Here is a 17,154-nt window from a genome sequence, read left to right on the forward strand (position 1 = left end):
GTCCGATGATTAGGGGTTTTGAATTTTGTAGACCTGTTGTAGTTGTTGACGGGGCACATTTAAGCGGCCCATATGAAGGAACATTTTTATCGGCAAGCACATTAAATGGTGCAGGTACTGTGCGTTCATGTTTTTTTGTACTCTTTTTTTGTTTTTTTTATTTACTATATATTATATTAGCTTGTACATTGATGTTTTATTTATAATGAATCATAAAGATGCTAAATTAGCACCTTTATAATAATGATTGTCTTGTTTAATTTATTTGTAGGTTGTATTCTGCCATTAGCGTACGGTGTTGTTGATTCGGAGAATGACAACTCATGAATTTGTTTTTTTCAACAGTTTAGAGAGGTATTTGGTGAAAGAGACAACACGTGTGTTGTTTCATATAGAAATAAAAGTATCATAAAAGGTGTAAGCATTGTTTATCCTAATGTCCCTCATCTAGCTTGTATATGGAATTTATGGAAAAACGTTTGCACCCATTTTATGAAAAGCAAAGATAGACTTAATGACCTTTATTATTCCATGGGTAAATCTTATAAAAACGAAGATTTTGAATATATTATGTCTAAGGTTGCTAAGGTTGATCAACGAGTTAAGAAATATCTGGAGGAAGCTGGGTATAAAAAATGGGCTCGGTGTCACTCTCCTGTAAATAGAGGTAGAATGATGACTTCAAATATAGCCGAATGTATTAATGGTTGTTTGGTTGAGGCTAGAAAACTTCCTGTTCTAGGTTTCCTAGAAGAAGTTAGAATCTTATTTGCTGCATGGAATTGTAAGAACAACGAAATTGCATCGTACACCAATACAACTCTTGGCAGAAGATTTGAAGAAATTCTAACTCATAATGGTGTTAAAGCTTTGCGGATGACGGGATGTATTAGAATTATTATGGAATAGAAACTTTGTTTTACATTGAGTGTATATTAGTATTTTTCCATCTGAAACATATTATGTTTTTTGGTAACAGGTTAAGCCAGCAGGGAGTTATCTTTATTGTGTTTATGATTCGGGACGGAGGTACATGGTAGATATTGAGCGTGGCACGTGCAATTGTGGCCGATATCAAATTGATGAAATACCTTGTCCACATGGAATTTCCGTATTATAAAATAAAAATGTGGATGTTAATGATTATGGTCGTTATTGCTCTGAATTGTACAAGCTACAAACCATAGTGAAGACATATGAACTCCCGATAGTTCCAATGCCAGACAAGAAGGATTGGGGTGTTCCAGGTTTTGTTGATGATGAAGAAGTTTTGCCGCCCAAATATCGAAGACCTCCTGGTAGGTCAAAAAAAGGAAGGCATCTGAAATCAAGTGAATCACTGTCTTCAAATTCAAACCGCTGCGGAAAATACAGATGAGCCGATCACAACCATAGGACTTGCGATTTCTTTCCAAAGGAATCATGATGAAGATAATATGTTTTCCTACTTGCTGATGGTTTGTTTGGTTTCAGTAGTATAATCATTTTAATTAGATTTTTTTAGAATGCTGGAACAATTAATAATAAGATTTTTTGTTGCTATTTTAATTTCAGTTGTTCAATTAATATTTAATAGTTGCAGAACATTTTGTGTAATTTTTCGTTTATCATATTTCATAAACATATCATTGTAATTTACAACTGATTGTTATATGTATTATGTAACCTGAGAAATATAACAATCACTTAAAAAATTGTTGAAACATAATCTATATGAATTGTTATATGTTAGTAGTTACTGTGTAAGAAATGTATGATTTAGTGTTATACTTTGTGTTGGTGTATATTTTACAGAAAAAATGTCATTTTAATGACACTAAATGATTAAACGTTATATGTTTATTTAAATTTTTTTGTTAAGTTACGAATGTATAATTTAGATTATACATTTGTATCATTGTATGAAATTGTTTAATACTTTAAATAAGTGATTCTGGTAAACTGTGTTTGTAAATTTTATTTAAGAAAATATAAAGTGTGACAACATGTATTATGTTATGTGTTACATATATGTAACATACTAATTATTAGTGCAATGTCGTTTTAACTTATAAGAAAATTTACGTTATAGTAAAAATATTATGTGTTCAAAAGCAATGTGAGTGTGTTTTTATTTTTGTTTATACACGTCGTAAAAAAATAAAAAAGGCAAACTCAATATCGACCAAGAAAAAGTTTGTATCATTACAGTATTGTGTTAGAAACTGCAAATCAATTGTTTAAAAAAGAAGAAGACATCCATAAAATGTTCATTAACATTAAGAAAGTAATCCTGGAAATGTGTAACATTAACAACCAAAATAAGAAATAGTTCTTTCAATGCCAACAATTAGAAAACATTGCTACTCTAAAGTAACAATTGCACTTGCTTCAATTTCTTCGATTACACTTTTGTTTGGTCGAGGCGGATCTCCATTATCACTCGTGTACCCTTCATTTGTCTTTTCCACTCCGTAATGCCACAGTAAGGAAGCATATCGTGCACGTTGACTTGCAGCATCAAACTGACATGAATGAACTTGTAGTCCTTCGCTTAATATCTTTGCATAGGCGCACACAAACACGCCACAATCCCTGATTTCAAAAATAAAAACGAAATAATAATCAGTAAATCAATTAAAATATTATTATACATGAAAAATAAAATATAATTTACTTACAAACTATCAGACGCTCGTTGTGGGATATTTTGCACATAATTAACATCAAATGGAATTTTATTTACAAGACCAGTTTGCTTAGTAATCTTCCCTTTGCACGCTTCAAGTGATGGCCAGTTAGTTCGCTCGGTCTTATCATAACAGCCATTGTCTGACAAATAGGTAGGAAACATAACTGCAAGCTTTTGTATTTCAATATGAGGTTCTTTTTTCCTTTTACTTGACAGTGAGTCATACACACGTATCAATCTTTCCTTCAAGACAATCACAACCAATACCTAATGAAATTTTTTACCGTAGTTAATTGGAATATATACCTCATCAAACATATACCATGGTAATCCATCAGGCATATAGAATCCATGAATTATATTAGTAATAGAATCTTCATTCTTAGCCACCACAATTGATTCTTCATAGTCTTGTTGCGTCGATAGCTCAACTATCGGTTCCGCTGGATAATAGCGAGTATGTGTCTTCTCAACATATGATTTAAAGAAGCAGCTTGTAGTCGTATATCTATAATTATCACCCAGCTGAATCTTTGATTTCTTTCTCAAGTGGTAGAAGATCACATCTAATGCTACAAGTGAAAACAGGGTAAAATAGTAAAAACAATTGAAAGAAATCTGTAGCTTCGAGCTTACTTGTCGATTAGATGTATGATATACAAATATGCTGTAGTTTCATATTATTATACATGACATGTTGGTAAATGTTGAACAGTTGATAATGGAAAATACTGCATGTATGATATGTTATGGTGTTGAAGAATATTAAGTTTCAGCAAAATAACTTATAATATCGATAATATTTAGAATAAGTTACCTCATCGTTCCAGTATGTCTTGCGTTCGGACCTCAAGTAAAACCAATTCTTGGACTGTGGGTATGCAACGAAAAAGTTCAATTGACTGTAACCTAAACCAGAAGCATTTACTCGATAGTGGTTGTCTGTCTCTTTCCTGGGAAAAAATCATTAATTACGCATGACAATAACAGTTTAGTTTAAGATGGCATAGTATTGTTAGGCATTAAGAAAATACCAAATTTCTTACTTGGCAGAATGAGTTTTCAGTAATCCTACGGCAATCCACTGGAACTAATCAATCATCAATTCGTTCGGCAAATCTTGGTTGATGGTGTACCCATCAAAAGCATACTTCAGCTTCTCCTCTTTATCGAAATCAACAGAATCTTTAGAGCCAGAACCATACTTTGAAATGTATGATGACCTTAAAACCCTGGACTTCTTTCTTTCTCGTTTGCCAGGTGCATTCGCTTTTGAGGCTTGAAGCTCCCGAACCTGAGCATGAGGGAAGTCAGGTGGAATCTGACTGTATGGAAGGTCCCAGTGTCTTTTGGTCATTTTACTTGAAGCACCAACATCCATTGACTTTGTAATCGAAGGTGTTGACAGACCAAATAAAATTGTATCTACAGCTGCTTGTATTGAATCAGTTATTGTCCCACCAATTTCATCCTACATGAACACATAAGGATTTGTAATGTATACATACAATATCTGAATGTGTAACTATATTAATGATTACGACATTTATGTTAGAAATCATGACAACATCAATATCAATAAAATTTGAAATGCAGTAGAGAAAAAAATCAATACATTCCATTTGTTTCAAATTCACATTCAAAATTTGATATGCACTAGAGAAATAACATTAAATCCCAATATGTACTTTTACAATGTCGAACACATAGATCAATATTTTTGTGTAAAAAAAATAAGTGTTAGGGACAAAAAAATACCTGCCCATCTGTCACATCTGTAGATTCCTGATTTTTCAATTTCACTTCATTAACATCTTCTTTAGCGGTTAGATTCACATCCTATATGTAATAACAATTATCGTGTATTAACATCTATTTAAAGTATAATATAAAAGTTTGAGCTGATGTTTTACACAGGAGATAAGAAAAAGTTCTATCTGTATTGGGTGCATATGAATATATAAATATATCAATAATAATAAACAATGTCATATGTGATGTATAAACGGTTTTATTGCTTTAATAACATAAATATGTTTGATGTTAATCATAAATTACAACCTTTACGTTTATGAAAATTTTTGTATGTTGAATGTATGACTCTCCTTGATACATTCATTTGAATGTTTTATGTACATTTAACTGTCCTAATATGAAGAAGTAAGAAGAAACTACATGTGTATACAAACTTATAGTAGTAATCAAACATTATTAGGGACATAAAAATACCGGAAAATCTTCCACATTCGGAATGTTCTTTTTTCCCAATTCTTCATCGCTACATTCTTCTTCATATGACATAATCTCATACTATTATTTATGTGATAATTATCATTATCCAAGTTGCATGAAGACAAAAATTTATATTTATTAAAACAACTGTTAAACAATGTGCAAAATATTGAAAGCGTTAAGATCGATACAACTTTATGTTCAGCCGATAAGGTTAATATCCTTTTATTCAACCAATAACAGAAGCTATATTTATATAGACATATATTTTAGGAAAAAAAATAAATATAGTGTACATAAAGATACCTCTAAAGCTTCCAAATCAGAGCAGTCCTCATTTTCAAAATCATCCTCATGACCTGCGTCTTTATTGGCCGCATTCACATCCTAAATTAAATTACAAGTCGATTTGAATAACAATTATTTATAAACTTGTTTCAGTTGATTCTATGAAGAGATTCATAATTAACATGTATTTTGCTGAAGAAAAATATAGTAAGTTTAATGTATAACTGTTCATTATACATTCAAGTTAATGTATGATGAAAAACTAAACTGTCCAAATTTAGTACGTAACAAGTAATAATGGAAAAAAAATACCAGCAACTGTTGCTCTTCAAGAATGTGATGCTTATTAGATTCTTCATCGCGAGATACTTCCATATCATTGATTGATCCCTTAGCATAATTTTCATGCTGTATTAAAAAGAAACAAAATTTATTTTTGATAAGGTAATTATGTTGATTTATAGTAAACAAACAACATAAGTGACAAAACGTACCTGCATATCCTCATTATGTGGTCTCTCCTATTTGTTGGATCCGTCTTCTTGACTTTGTTGTTGTTCATCAATTTTGTCCTCCTATATAACACCAAAAACCTGAATGTATGAACATTCCATCAAGGTTATGCAAAATATAATGAAATTAAATTGTTATACCTGTGATTGCTTATTTTATTCATTCTTTAATGGTTTGACGACCTCAACAGGTATTTTTGATATTAGTGTAACCAGTTCGGCCATCTTTTCAGCAAACTTATCACGTAACAAAAAAAAATTAGTAGAAACACATCATGCTATTTAGAAAAAATGTACGATAAGGAAACTAAACTTACACATTTATTGATGTAATTCTTTATTTCATCACCATCTAAACTTGATTTAGAAGTTCCTTCATGCTGTTTGGAAGATGAAGGAACAGACTTGTGCTTGTGACTCTGAGGAGACACACCAATTTCTTCCTTGTCTGTTGCATTTTTTTGCGTTTCACGATACAAATTTGACCCATGATGTAATGCATGACCACGTCCACATGTATCATCATCCATCACCATTTGATAATCTTGCTCGAACATGACAGTCTTTCTTTTCTTTAAAGGTTGGTCAGGTGATATAGGAAATTTAAAACCAGCCTTTATGAGGATTTTCTGCAGTGGTATAGTGCTGAAAATTCTTCAGCAATGGTACCAACACGCTGTTGAAGTTCAGCTGCTGTCTTTTTCAACTTTTCAGAATCGGATGTCGAAGCATAAGTTGTTGGATCATATGTCTCAAAATCTTTTGAAAAAGACAAATCCAACCTGCTAACTTCATCGGTTGTGGGTTGTATATTCTTGTAAGAATGCTGGAAAGAATAATTTCAAAATAAAATATTTACACATATATAAAACGACGTGAATAAACAAAATAAGTACGAAGTTAAACAATTACCTTAGTGAACATACCAGACATAAAAGTTTCGTACTTAAGCCTTATACACTCCACCGACCAGTTTAGTATTCTGAGAATAGCATTTCTCTGACGAACAACAGTTTTTTATTCTACCTCGGAGCAGCACTCAAACATCCAAATATTTAGAACGTTCAGCATTCCACCCAATGAATATAACTGCTTCGCAGTGTTGAAATCCTGCTGCCAGGAACTCATTAACTTTTCAAATATGACCTTCCCCCATGAAAAGTTAATTTACCGACCATCCTCAACAATTTGAAAGTGTGAAACACTGATTGGTGCTTTCTTATGCTGAGAAAACATGAATGTATGAACAAAGAACAATATCGCCAGGTTCAGAGCATCTTCAACGTTATCAAAGTTTCCCATTTGCACACGTGTTATCAGTTTTGACGGAGTTATTACTCCTTTATTGTTGGAAAAATAACTCGACATCAACGCTGATTTAGATGATGAAGTATACATATAATCATCAATATTACTGGTACACTTCAGATCGGTTATAATGGCGAATTCAAGCATTGTGAATTTGAGGATTTCCCCTTGTACCCAAACATAAAGCTCATCCTTGTTATCCTGCTGAATTTCAAGCATGAGTAGGCATTTTGAAATCTGTCCTATCCAGTTGCACCATGGCAAATTCAGAAATATGCCAAAAATTATATTTCTAAGTGCTCCCAGTACATCCTCTCCAAAATATTCCTTTATCTCTTCTCCAAAAGCATAGTTACATAAACTACCCATTGCAATGAATGTGGTGGGACTTTATCAATTCGGTATTTCATGCCCTGGAAAAAATACATAATATAATTAGTTAACAGTTACTGATTGTATGGTGTTCATTTATACTTTCATAACATAAATCAGACCAACATTAAACAATTGTTACTCATGTATGAGGGTAACTTATAATTGTATAAGTTAATATATACACTACATTAACAGATGCTAAGGTTAACTTATACATCTGAAAATTAATATAATCTATTAAACATGTGTGATAGTTACCTATTAAACAACAGTTAGTCATGTATGAGAGTTATTTATACATTGAGAATTAAATTGTTTAAATGTATAATAATTTTAGTCCAACATATACACTACAGTAACAAATGTATGAGGTTAACTTAAACATCTAAAATTAATATAATCTGTTATACATGTATGATTGTTACTTAATCATTAAAAAATCACTTACATTAATGTATAATAAAGTCCAATCCTAACCGTTCTATACATACACATGTATGATGGTTAACTATTAAACAACATATACAAATGTATGATGATTAATATATGCACTACATGTGTGATGGTTATCTATTAAACAATAGTTAGTCATGTATGAGGGTTATTTATACATTGACAATTAAACTGTTTAAATGTATAATAATTCCAGTCCCACATATACACTACAGTAACAAATGTATGAGGTTAACTTATACATCTAAAATTAATATAATCTGTTAGACATGTATAATGGTTACTTAATCATTAACAAATCACTTACATTAATGTATAATAAAGTCCAATCCTAACCATTCTATACATACACGTATATGATGGTTACTTATATCTAACAAATTCTTATTATACTAAAAAAGAAAATACATCTAAACATGTATGAGTGTAACTTATACATATAAAATTTTCAAAGAGTACCCTAATTAAACAACACATAGAAATGTATGATGGTTATGTATACATCTAACAATTTATGTCAGACCAAAACATAAACAGAAAATACACATGTATGAGGGTAACTTATACATTTCAAAAATTAATATCAGCTTTATTAGAATGTATAACCTTTACAATAATATTTCAGAACAACTATACTATACATTCCTGTGATGAAACACTAATGTATGGTGCCTTATTATACATGTGTCTAATGATGAATACACTAAAAAAAATACCTTCGGCAGACGTGGTCGGACGGAATCATCAAATTTCTTTTTACTTACTTTTGAAGTAGACTTCTTCGATTTAGAAGCAGCCTTATCCTTCAATTTCTTCATTGTAATGGGGTCGTTTCTGTGCTTTGAGCGATTCTCTGCCCAATTAGGATCTTGTTCATCAAATGTAGCAGGAACAAATCCAAGTGGAATATCTTGTACAGTTGCATCTAACTAAGTAATTCCTAAACTAAAACTTCGAGGATTATCCATTACCAATTAACACTATTTTAACTTAACTGTATTGTTAAATCGAACTAAACAACAAGAAAATCTCAGATCTAACTTCTACTATATGAAAAATAATGAAAAGATGGACTACTTAACTTGAATAAGATTGAACAATACTATAATTTGAACATGCAAAAAAAACAAAAATGGAAAACCCCTGAATTGGTAAAGTTGAACAAAAACAATTCAAAAAAATTAATGAAGTACAATATTAAAAACAATTAACTGTTGAATAACTTACAATTTGATAACCACAAGTAGAGGTTACTTCAAGAATGTCGTAAAAGAGGGGTTTCAAAAATGGAGAAAAAAACGGCTTGATATTGGGAGCATAATGGAGTTAAAGACGGATGCTAAAACCTGGTTTTAACATGTATAATATTGATGAGAGAGAAAATACCAAATTAAGGGATTTTTGTAATTATTATGGGATTTGTGTAATTACTTTGCCAATTGGGGATTTTTTGTAATTATGCAACTTAAATTTGTGTATATATATAATTCTTAGTTAAAAATATCGTACCCCACCCCACCCCACCCCACCCGACCCGACCCGACCCGAACCAACCAAATATTGCAATTCCCAAATTGAAATCGCACATACAATCACATACACTGTCTTAGACCAAATAATTGGCAACATACACACATACACACACTCTCTTCGACCAAATCCATCCACCGACTGCCTACTGCTGCTGTTACCACCGCCGCCGAGCTTCCAGTAGCTATTTAAGGTATGATTTTCCACTTTATGCAACACTATTCCTATTTTTTTAATTAGGAATTTTCAAATATTTTTGCTGTTATTTTGATTTGATATATGGACGACTTGCTTAGGAATTTTCCACTGGATTTTACCTTGATTTTGCAACACTTGGCTAAATTTGTCAACTTTTTGCATCTGCTCACCTTCAATTCATTCAGATTGTCGAATTAATTTACCTTATGTCGAATAAATTTCTAATATGAGTTTTTTATCAAGTAAATTTAACTTATGTCGAATAAATTTATCAGTGTTAGTGACCTAGAATTTTCATTCCTCTTTATCAGTACACCCTCATTAACAAGATTGTCAACATTTCATGTCTACTTTCTTTGTTCTTGCAATTAAAATTAAGGTTTACTTTTCTTGATACTCCATTATAGTTTTAGTATTTTGGTGGTTTTTTTATGGTGATTTTAAGCTAAGAATATGAGAAAATGAGGATGTTGATGTAGCTGAAACATATTTGTAAGAACTTAGAATGTGGTTGGGAATGTGGAAATTGATTGTAGCTAATGGTCAAGATTTTTCTTATTTTGCCTAGTGATCAAGGTTTTCTTCTTCTAGTTGCCTAATGGGTTGCTTGGAAGGTAACTTAGTCACTTGAAATTGATTAAGTGTAGGTAGTTGAAAAGAGAATTTTTGTGTTGAATGTAGTTTAGTTTGGTAATTTATAAGGTGACTTAGTGACTTGAAATTGATTAAGTGTAGGTACTTGAAAGATGAATTTTTGTATTGAATGTGGTTTAGTTTGGTAACATGTGAGGTGACTTAGTCACTTGAAATTGATTAAGTGTAGGTAGTTGAAAGGTGAATTTTTGTTTTGAATGTGATCTAGTTTGGTAACATGTGAGGTAACTTAGTCACTTGAAATTGATTAAGTGTAGGTAGTTGAAAGGTAAATTTTTATTTTGTATGTGGTTTAGTTTGGTAACATGTGAGATGACTTAGTCACTTGAAATTGATTAAGTGTAGGTATTTGAAAGGTGAATTTATCATTTTGAATGTACTTTAGTTTATTTTTTTTGGGAGGTGACTTAGTGACTTGAAATGTGACTTTTTCATTTTGAATTTAGGTACTTGAAATGTGAACTTTTATGAGTTGAACCAATTACTTGAATCTGATAGATTGTGTAGATGAAATCCGATTATAGCTGGATATATCAACGAAATAGTGATAATAAAATGAGTCTTATGATGGAATTTGTTGAAGGTGTCAGACGATTTGTTGAACATGCTAAGACACTTGATGCTTGGTCATGTTTTCGAACTATTCGTTTTCCTTGTGTTAGATGTGATGGTACAAATTTTTTAAAAGAAGAAGTTATGAAGGAACATCTTTATAGAAGAGGGTTTCATGAGGACTTTTTAAGATTGCATACTATTCATGGTGATGTTGAGCAAAATAACTTTGTTGTTGGTGAAAATAGTAGGTCTGTAGGGCATAATGACTACCAAGATACTAGGATGATAGAAATGGTGCACGATGCTTTTGGGATGCAACACGGGGGCGACTTTAGGGAAAATATCAAAGATATTTCCAATAGAGTAACGGGACATTTTTATGAACAACTGTATGCTGCTAGTCATCCTTTGTTTGACGGGTGCTCGCATTCTCGTTTGTCTGTTATTGTTAGATTATTAAGTATTAAATCTGATTGCAATATTTGCTGAAGGAGGAATGGACTCAATGATAGACCTTATTAAAGAGTTTGTTGCCTCCGCCTTAGAGGTTTCTGTTTCTTTATATAAGGCAAAAAGATTGGTGTCAAAGTTAGGTCTCCCCTCGGTTAGAATTGATTGTTTTGAAAATGGCTGCATATTATACTTTAAGGAAGATGCTAACCTAGAGTCCTGTAAGTTTTGTCAGCAACCTCGATATAAGTACTGTTGTAGTGGAAATAAAATTGCTATTAAGACAATGTATTATTTATCTCTAATACCAAGGTTGAAGAGGTTGTATGCTTCAAACAGATCAGCTCCTCATATGAGATGACATAGTGAAAATAGAAGGTCCGCTGGTGTTATGTGTCATCCATCTAATGGAGTGTCTTATAAGCATTTTGATGCAACTTATCCAGAATTTGCAGCTGAGCCACGATATATTCGTTTGGGATTATGTGCGGATAGCATCTCATCTTTTTCAGTTGGTGCTGTACCATATTCATGTTGGCCTGTATTTATCACCTCGTATGATTTCCTCCTGAAATGTTGATGACTAGTCCATATATATTTCTGAATTGTGTTGTTCCTGGCTCGCATAATTCAAAAAGTGGAATAGATGTCTATTTGCAACCTTTGATTGATGAACTTCAAATTTTATGGCATGAGGGGGTTGAAACTTGAGACATTTCATTTAAACAGAATTTCAATCTGCGTGCATATCTAATATGGACTATTAATGATTTTTCTGCTTATGGAATATTGTCTGGGTAGATGACAGTTGAAAAGTTGGCTTGTCCATACTGCATGAAAAAAATAAAATCTTTCACATTGATACATGACAGGAAAAATTCATGGTTTGATTGTCATAGTTGTTTCTTGCTACCTGATCATAAGTTTAGGAGACTCAGGAATGCATTCAGAAAGAATAGAGCTGAACATGATGGTCCACCTCCAAGGTTATCTGGTCATGACATTTGGGAGATAGTTTAAGATTTGCCTAAAGTTAGCGAGGAACCATTGTATAGGCTTGATGGATATGACGTTTCGCATAACTGGACTAAGTAAAGTATATTTTGGAGTTAGAATATTGGCCAGATAATTTACTTAAAAATAATATTGATGTCATGCATACTAAGAAGAACTATTTTGACAACTTGTTCAACACAATTATGGATTTCACCGGCAAGACAAAGGACAATCCTAAGGCTAGATTTGATTTATTAGAATATTGCAAGCATAGAGAATTACACTTGCAGGAGGGGCCTAATGGCAATGTTCTTAAGCCCAGGGCTAGTGATATATTCAAGTTGAACCAAAAGCAAAAAATATGTGAGTGGCTCCAAAGTTTAAAGATGCTCGATGAATATGCCTCAAATTTAGGAAAGAGGGTTGATATGGCACAAGAAATCTTACATGGAATGAAAAGCCATAATTGTCATGTTTTCATGAAACAATTAGTTCCAATTGCTTTTATTGATTTACCTGAAAACATATGGAAACCAATAGCAGAGATTAATTTGTTCTTCAAAGACTTATGTGCCACCATATTAAAAGAAGAAAATCTAGCGCAAATAGAAAGTAATATTATTGTTATCACCAACAAGTTGGAGAAGATTTTTTTGCCAGGATTTTTCGATGTGATGGAATATCTTCCCATTCACCTTGTCTACAAAGCTTGGCTAGGCGGTCCAGTTTAAACTAGGTGGATGTATCCATTCGAACGGTAAGCAATTGCAACATATTTAAATTCATACATATCTTTTTTAATATAGTAAACATCTAATCTTAAGATTGTGAAGGGCAATTGAAAAATTGAAAAGGGGTCCCACAAATAAACATAGGGTAGAAGACTATATAGTTGAGGCATATCTTGCAAGAGAAATGTCTCAATTATGTTCGTACTACTTTCCTGATGAAGTTTCTTGTTTAATAAAATAGACCGAATCATTATCCGTACGATGAGAATGAGCCTTATTTGCAACCAATATCAATTTTCAATCAATCTGGTAGTAAGGGTAAAAAGACCATATTTCACTGGCTCATTACCATGGAGCACAAATCAACAACTTTATATGTATTGCTGAATTGCCCAGAAGTTGAGCCCTCTCCGAAGTAAGGAGATTAAATATTAACATATCTTATTTATTTACTCATTCCCTTAAGGAAACGAATTGTGTTTCATATGTTGAATTTCGGTTCATTTAAGACTCAATTCCACGAAAATCAAGTGTATGCATCCTTTGCAACATGGTTTACATATGAGGTTCGTAAGTGTACTAACATTTCTATAAATTTTAAACATTTACACATTCTTCAACTGACATATATATGTGTGTGTGTGTGTATAATATTTTTAGGTACACCAATCACCAAATGCGGTCGCATACGATCAGTTCTTGAGAGATATTTCTTTGGGACCAATTAAAGCTCATACAATATCCTATTACACAGTAAATGGTTTAAATTTTCCACCAAAGAACACTCCAGAACATGGAAAATAAACAATAGTGGTGTTTAGGTTAAGGATGATGATGGTGTTGATTACTTTGTCATCGTACAAGAGATCTTAGAACTGGAGTATGTTGGTTTTCCAATAAAAAAATTATCCTATTTCATTGTAAGTGGTTTTATCAAAGCACAAGAGGCACGAGAATACATAAGGAGCATAACATCATTGAAGTGAAGCACAATAGACCGTATCATGTTTACGATCCCTTTGTTCTTGCACAAAATGCTAAACAAGTGTATTATGTTCCTTATTCATTGCGCAGTGATAAGTTTGATTGGTGGACTGTAATCAAAACAAAGCCTATAGGATAGGTGGAAGTTGAGAATGTGTTGGAGACTGTGTATCTAAATGAAATGCAGATTGATCACCAATTAGTGGACATTGATTTAGTGGATAGTTTGAATCACCTGAAAAATATATTTGAAAAAGTTAATATTGCAGAAGAAGAGGCTGAGTGGGTAGGAGATAAGGAAACTTCTGAAGAGGATGAATGGTTTAGTGGAGAATCTTCGTGAAAGGAGGATTAGTTTGTATAGGTTGTATTTATTATGTATTGATGTTTTTATGTTTTGTACTATTTACCTTTATGTTTCTTGTTTAAGATTGATATGTAATATCCTGTGTAAGATAGTTGTTTTCACTTTTTCATAATTTATATAGTAATAGAAATATTCTTGTCTATCTCATGTTGTTGGAGTGATTTGAAATGTGAATTAGTAACTTGAAATTAGTTACTTGGAATGTTTTCTTATATATTCGTTTTGTAAGGACTAAATACTTGTTAAATTTACATAATTTAGATGGCAGGTAAAGGTTACAAAGGTAAGCAAAAAGTTGATCCTACAAATCCAAAAAAAAAAAAACAACCTCCTCCTTATATACGACCGACAGGTATTCATATATCTAAGGGTAGGTTTGCTGACACGCCAGCACGACCCTCATATTCTAGGTCATCGTATCATTCAGTTCCTGCTCCTACTCATATGGGTCCACTTCATGGGTCTACAAAAACTCATTATGCTCCCATCTCCATGCCACTGCCATCACAGTACTATCTGACGACCACTGACATATTTGGTCATCTACCATCATCTGCAGTATCCTCTACTAGTAGTCACCCACGTTTTCACAATGATTCTGCTGGATGTATTGGGTTGACGGATCTTCATCTTGGAGGCACTTCATCCGGTGCTTCAGATCCGCCCACGCCAGTGCATCCACCAACACTTGTTTCGCAGCCCGAAGATAGAGATAATTATCGGAGGCGGTATATTATTGCATATAGAGTAGGGTAAGATTTCTAAATATAACAACATTATTTATTTTTCATTTATTATATTATTATGCTCTATGAAATTACTATTTGATCTTGTGTTGTAGGTTTATGTCCGATGATGGAATTGAAAAACTTATGACTAAATGCATTACTTGACACTTCAACGGCTATTGGATCAGTTGGCAAAAGGTTCAAGAAAATGACAGATAACAAATGTTTAAAAAATTTCATGTAAGGATTTAACTTATCGACTACTTAACACATTGTTAGAACAAAAAATTTAATATTATATTTTTGTTTTTGTTGTAGAAATATTTTTGGTGGGATGGCGCATATGAATGTGCTATACGGAGGAATTTTTATAGAAAAACTAGAGCCAGAATGAATGGTCTGTTGGATTATGCCAGAACGAACAGGGTACGACCAGAGTTTATACTCGAACCCATGTGGCAAGATTATATTCGCTATTGGAATAGCGAATAATACCAATTATTGAATGAGAAAGGAAAGAAAGTCAGGGCATCATCCAAGGGTGGCTCTCTACATATTGCGGGTGCAGTTAGTTGAATTATTGTGGAGAAAAAATTGGTATGTAACTTTTGCAGTTTTAATTGTTTGTTTCTATTTAAATTTTTAATTATTTGAATATTAATAATTTTTTCATATGCAGGCAAAAAAATTGGGTAGGAAGATAAGACAAGATGAGGTATTCGAGGAGATGTATGTGAGGAAGAAAAAGAACCCAATTAATGAAGATGTCTGGGTTGAGCCTCGTGCAAAAGCTACCCATGTAAGAATCAAATTTTGTATTTATGAATCTTTTTCTCAAAGTTGATATTATTCTAGTACAAGTAGTTTAATATTGTTTACTATTAATTTTAACTTTACTTTGAATATAGGACAAATATATGCAGCTCGTTAATGAGTATCGTAGTACTCAACCTCTTGAAAGTCAGGGTGACACAATACCTGAAGATGTAGAGGAAGAGTTATGGAAGAAATTGTGGGTCCTCCAGTTAGAGGCCAATACTACAGATACCACAGAAAATATTTTAGCAAGAATGTTAGGTCTTCGTCTGGCCCTACATCCTATACCTCATCAGATGATAAAGAAACCATTGAATCACTAAGAAATATGGTTTCTAAACTTATTAAAGAGATTTTTGCACAAAGAGAGAGGGTGGAGCAGAAGGAGGAGGAAACAACATCACAAATCAGGATGCTGCAGCAGTAGTTCAGCTTTTTATTCGATCTGCAGGGATTATTCCTCCATGTCCTGGTGATGCAGTTCTGGCTGCAAAAGGTCTAGACCCACTGGATGATATCAGCACAGATAAGGAATCAGATTCTGTGTGTGCGGCTGAGGATGCGGATGGCGAAGACGATAATGAGTGGTAGTTTTTTGACATTTTTATGTGCTGCATCTTGGATTTGGAGATGAGTTGCAGTTTTTACACTTTTGTATGTTTTGTGACTTGTATTATATGCTGGTTGTTTGAATGGAATGTAGCATATATATTGTATGCTCGTTTGTTTGGCTGGTTGATAGAATGTAGCATATATAAGCTTTTATTTTTTAAAAAAATTATCAAAAAAACTGACCATATGTGTCGATTTTCTAAAAAATTTACAAAAATCGATCACATGTGGTCGATTTTTTAAAAGAATTTCCAAAAAATCGACCACATGTGGTCGGTTTAATTTAATTAATTGATTAATTAATTTTTTAAAAACCTACCACTTGTTGTCGATTTTTCTGGTAATTTTATAAAAACCAACCACATGTGATCGGTTTAATATAATTAATTAATTATATTAAATAAAAGAACCAACTACACGTGGTCGAATTTATAAAAATTAAATAATTAATTTAAATAAAAATACCAACCACAAGTGGTCGGTTTTATTAAAATTAACTAGTTAATTTAAATAATAAACGGACCACTTGTGGTCAGTTTTATTAAAATTAATTAATTTAAAACAAAACCGATCACTTGTAGTCGGTTTTATTAAATTAATTAATTAATTTAAAAATAAAATCTACCACTTGTGGTTGATTTATTTTGAATCTTTTAATTTTTTTTTCTTTTTTAAAAAATAATATTGAATTTTA

At 32.3% G+C, this 17,154-nt stretch overlaps 2 protein-coding genes across 2 annotated transcripts; one reads left to right on the forward strand and one right to left on the reverse strand.

Moving 5' to 3' along the window:
* The first annotated feature begins 570 nt into the window (after nt 1-570).
* On the forward strand, nt 571-1,378 carry LOC107855565. The gene is made up of 3 exons (XM_016700584.1): nt 571-861; nt 980-1,111; nt 1,175-1,378. Exons 1-3 carry the CDS (start codon nt 571-573, stop codon nt 1,376-1,378), a joined length of 627 nt encoding a protein of 208 aa, XP_016556070.1.
* A 964-nt stretch (nt 1,379-2,342) lies between these two features.
* On the reverse strand, nt 2,343-6,239 carry LOC124898692. The gene is made up of 9 exons (XM_047412466.1): nt 6,021-6,239; nt 5,504-5,599; nt 5,210-5,290; nt 4,430-4,510; nt 3,808-4,142; nt 3,489-3,624; nt 2,978-3,136; nt 2,661-2,914; nt 2,343-2,574 (listed from the first exon to the last, which is right to left on the reverse strand). Exons 1-9 carry the CDS (start codon nt 6,237-6,239, stop codon nt 2,343-2,345), a joined length of 1,593 nt encoding a protein of 530 aa, XP_047268422.1.
* Nucleotides 6,240-17,154: the final 10,915 nt, after the last annotated feature.

Source organism: Capsicum annuum, chromosome 1 (assembly GCF_002878395.1).
Source record: "Capsicum annuum cultivar UCD-10X-F1 chromosome 1, UCD10Xv1.1, whole genome shotgun sequence".
In the NCBI taxonomy this organism is placed as follows: domain Eukaryota; kingdom Viridiplantae; phylum Streptophyta; class Magnoliopsida; order Solanales; family Solanaceae; genus Capsicum; species Capsicum annuum.

Bases quoted from the DNA above. Each gene is read 5' to 3' on its own strand.
- LOC107855565 (XM_016700584.1), top strand. From the start codon at position 571: ATGTCTAAGGTTGCTAAGGTTGATCAACGAGTTAAGAAATATCTGGAG. The intron at 862-979 runs GTTAAAGCTTTG...TTTTGGTAACAG, and splicing joins AAATTCTAACTCATAATGGT to GTTAAGCCAGCAGGGAGTTA. The intron at 1,112-1,174 runs GTATTATAAAAT...GAATTGTACAAG, and splicing joins CTTGTCCACATGGAATTTCC to CTACAAACCATAGTGAAGAC.
- LOC124898692 (XM_047412466.1), bottom strand. From the start codon at position 6,239: ATGGTGATGGATGATGATACATGTGGACGTGGTCATGCATTACATCAT. The intron at 4,143-4,429 runs GTATTTTTTTGT...GTGTTCATGTAG, and splicing joins CAGATGTGACAGATGGGCAG to GATGAAATTGGTGGGACAAT. The intron at 2,575-2,660 runs GTAAGTAAATTA...TTTTGAAATCAG, and splicing joins CAACGAGCGTCTGATAGTTT to GGATTGTGGCGTGTTTGTGT.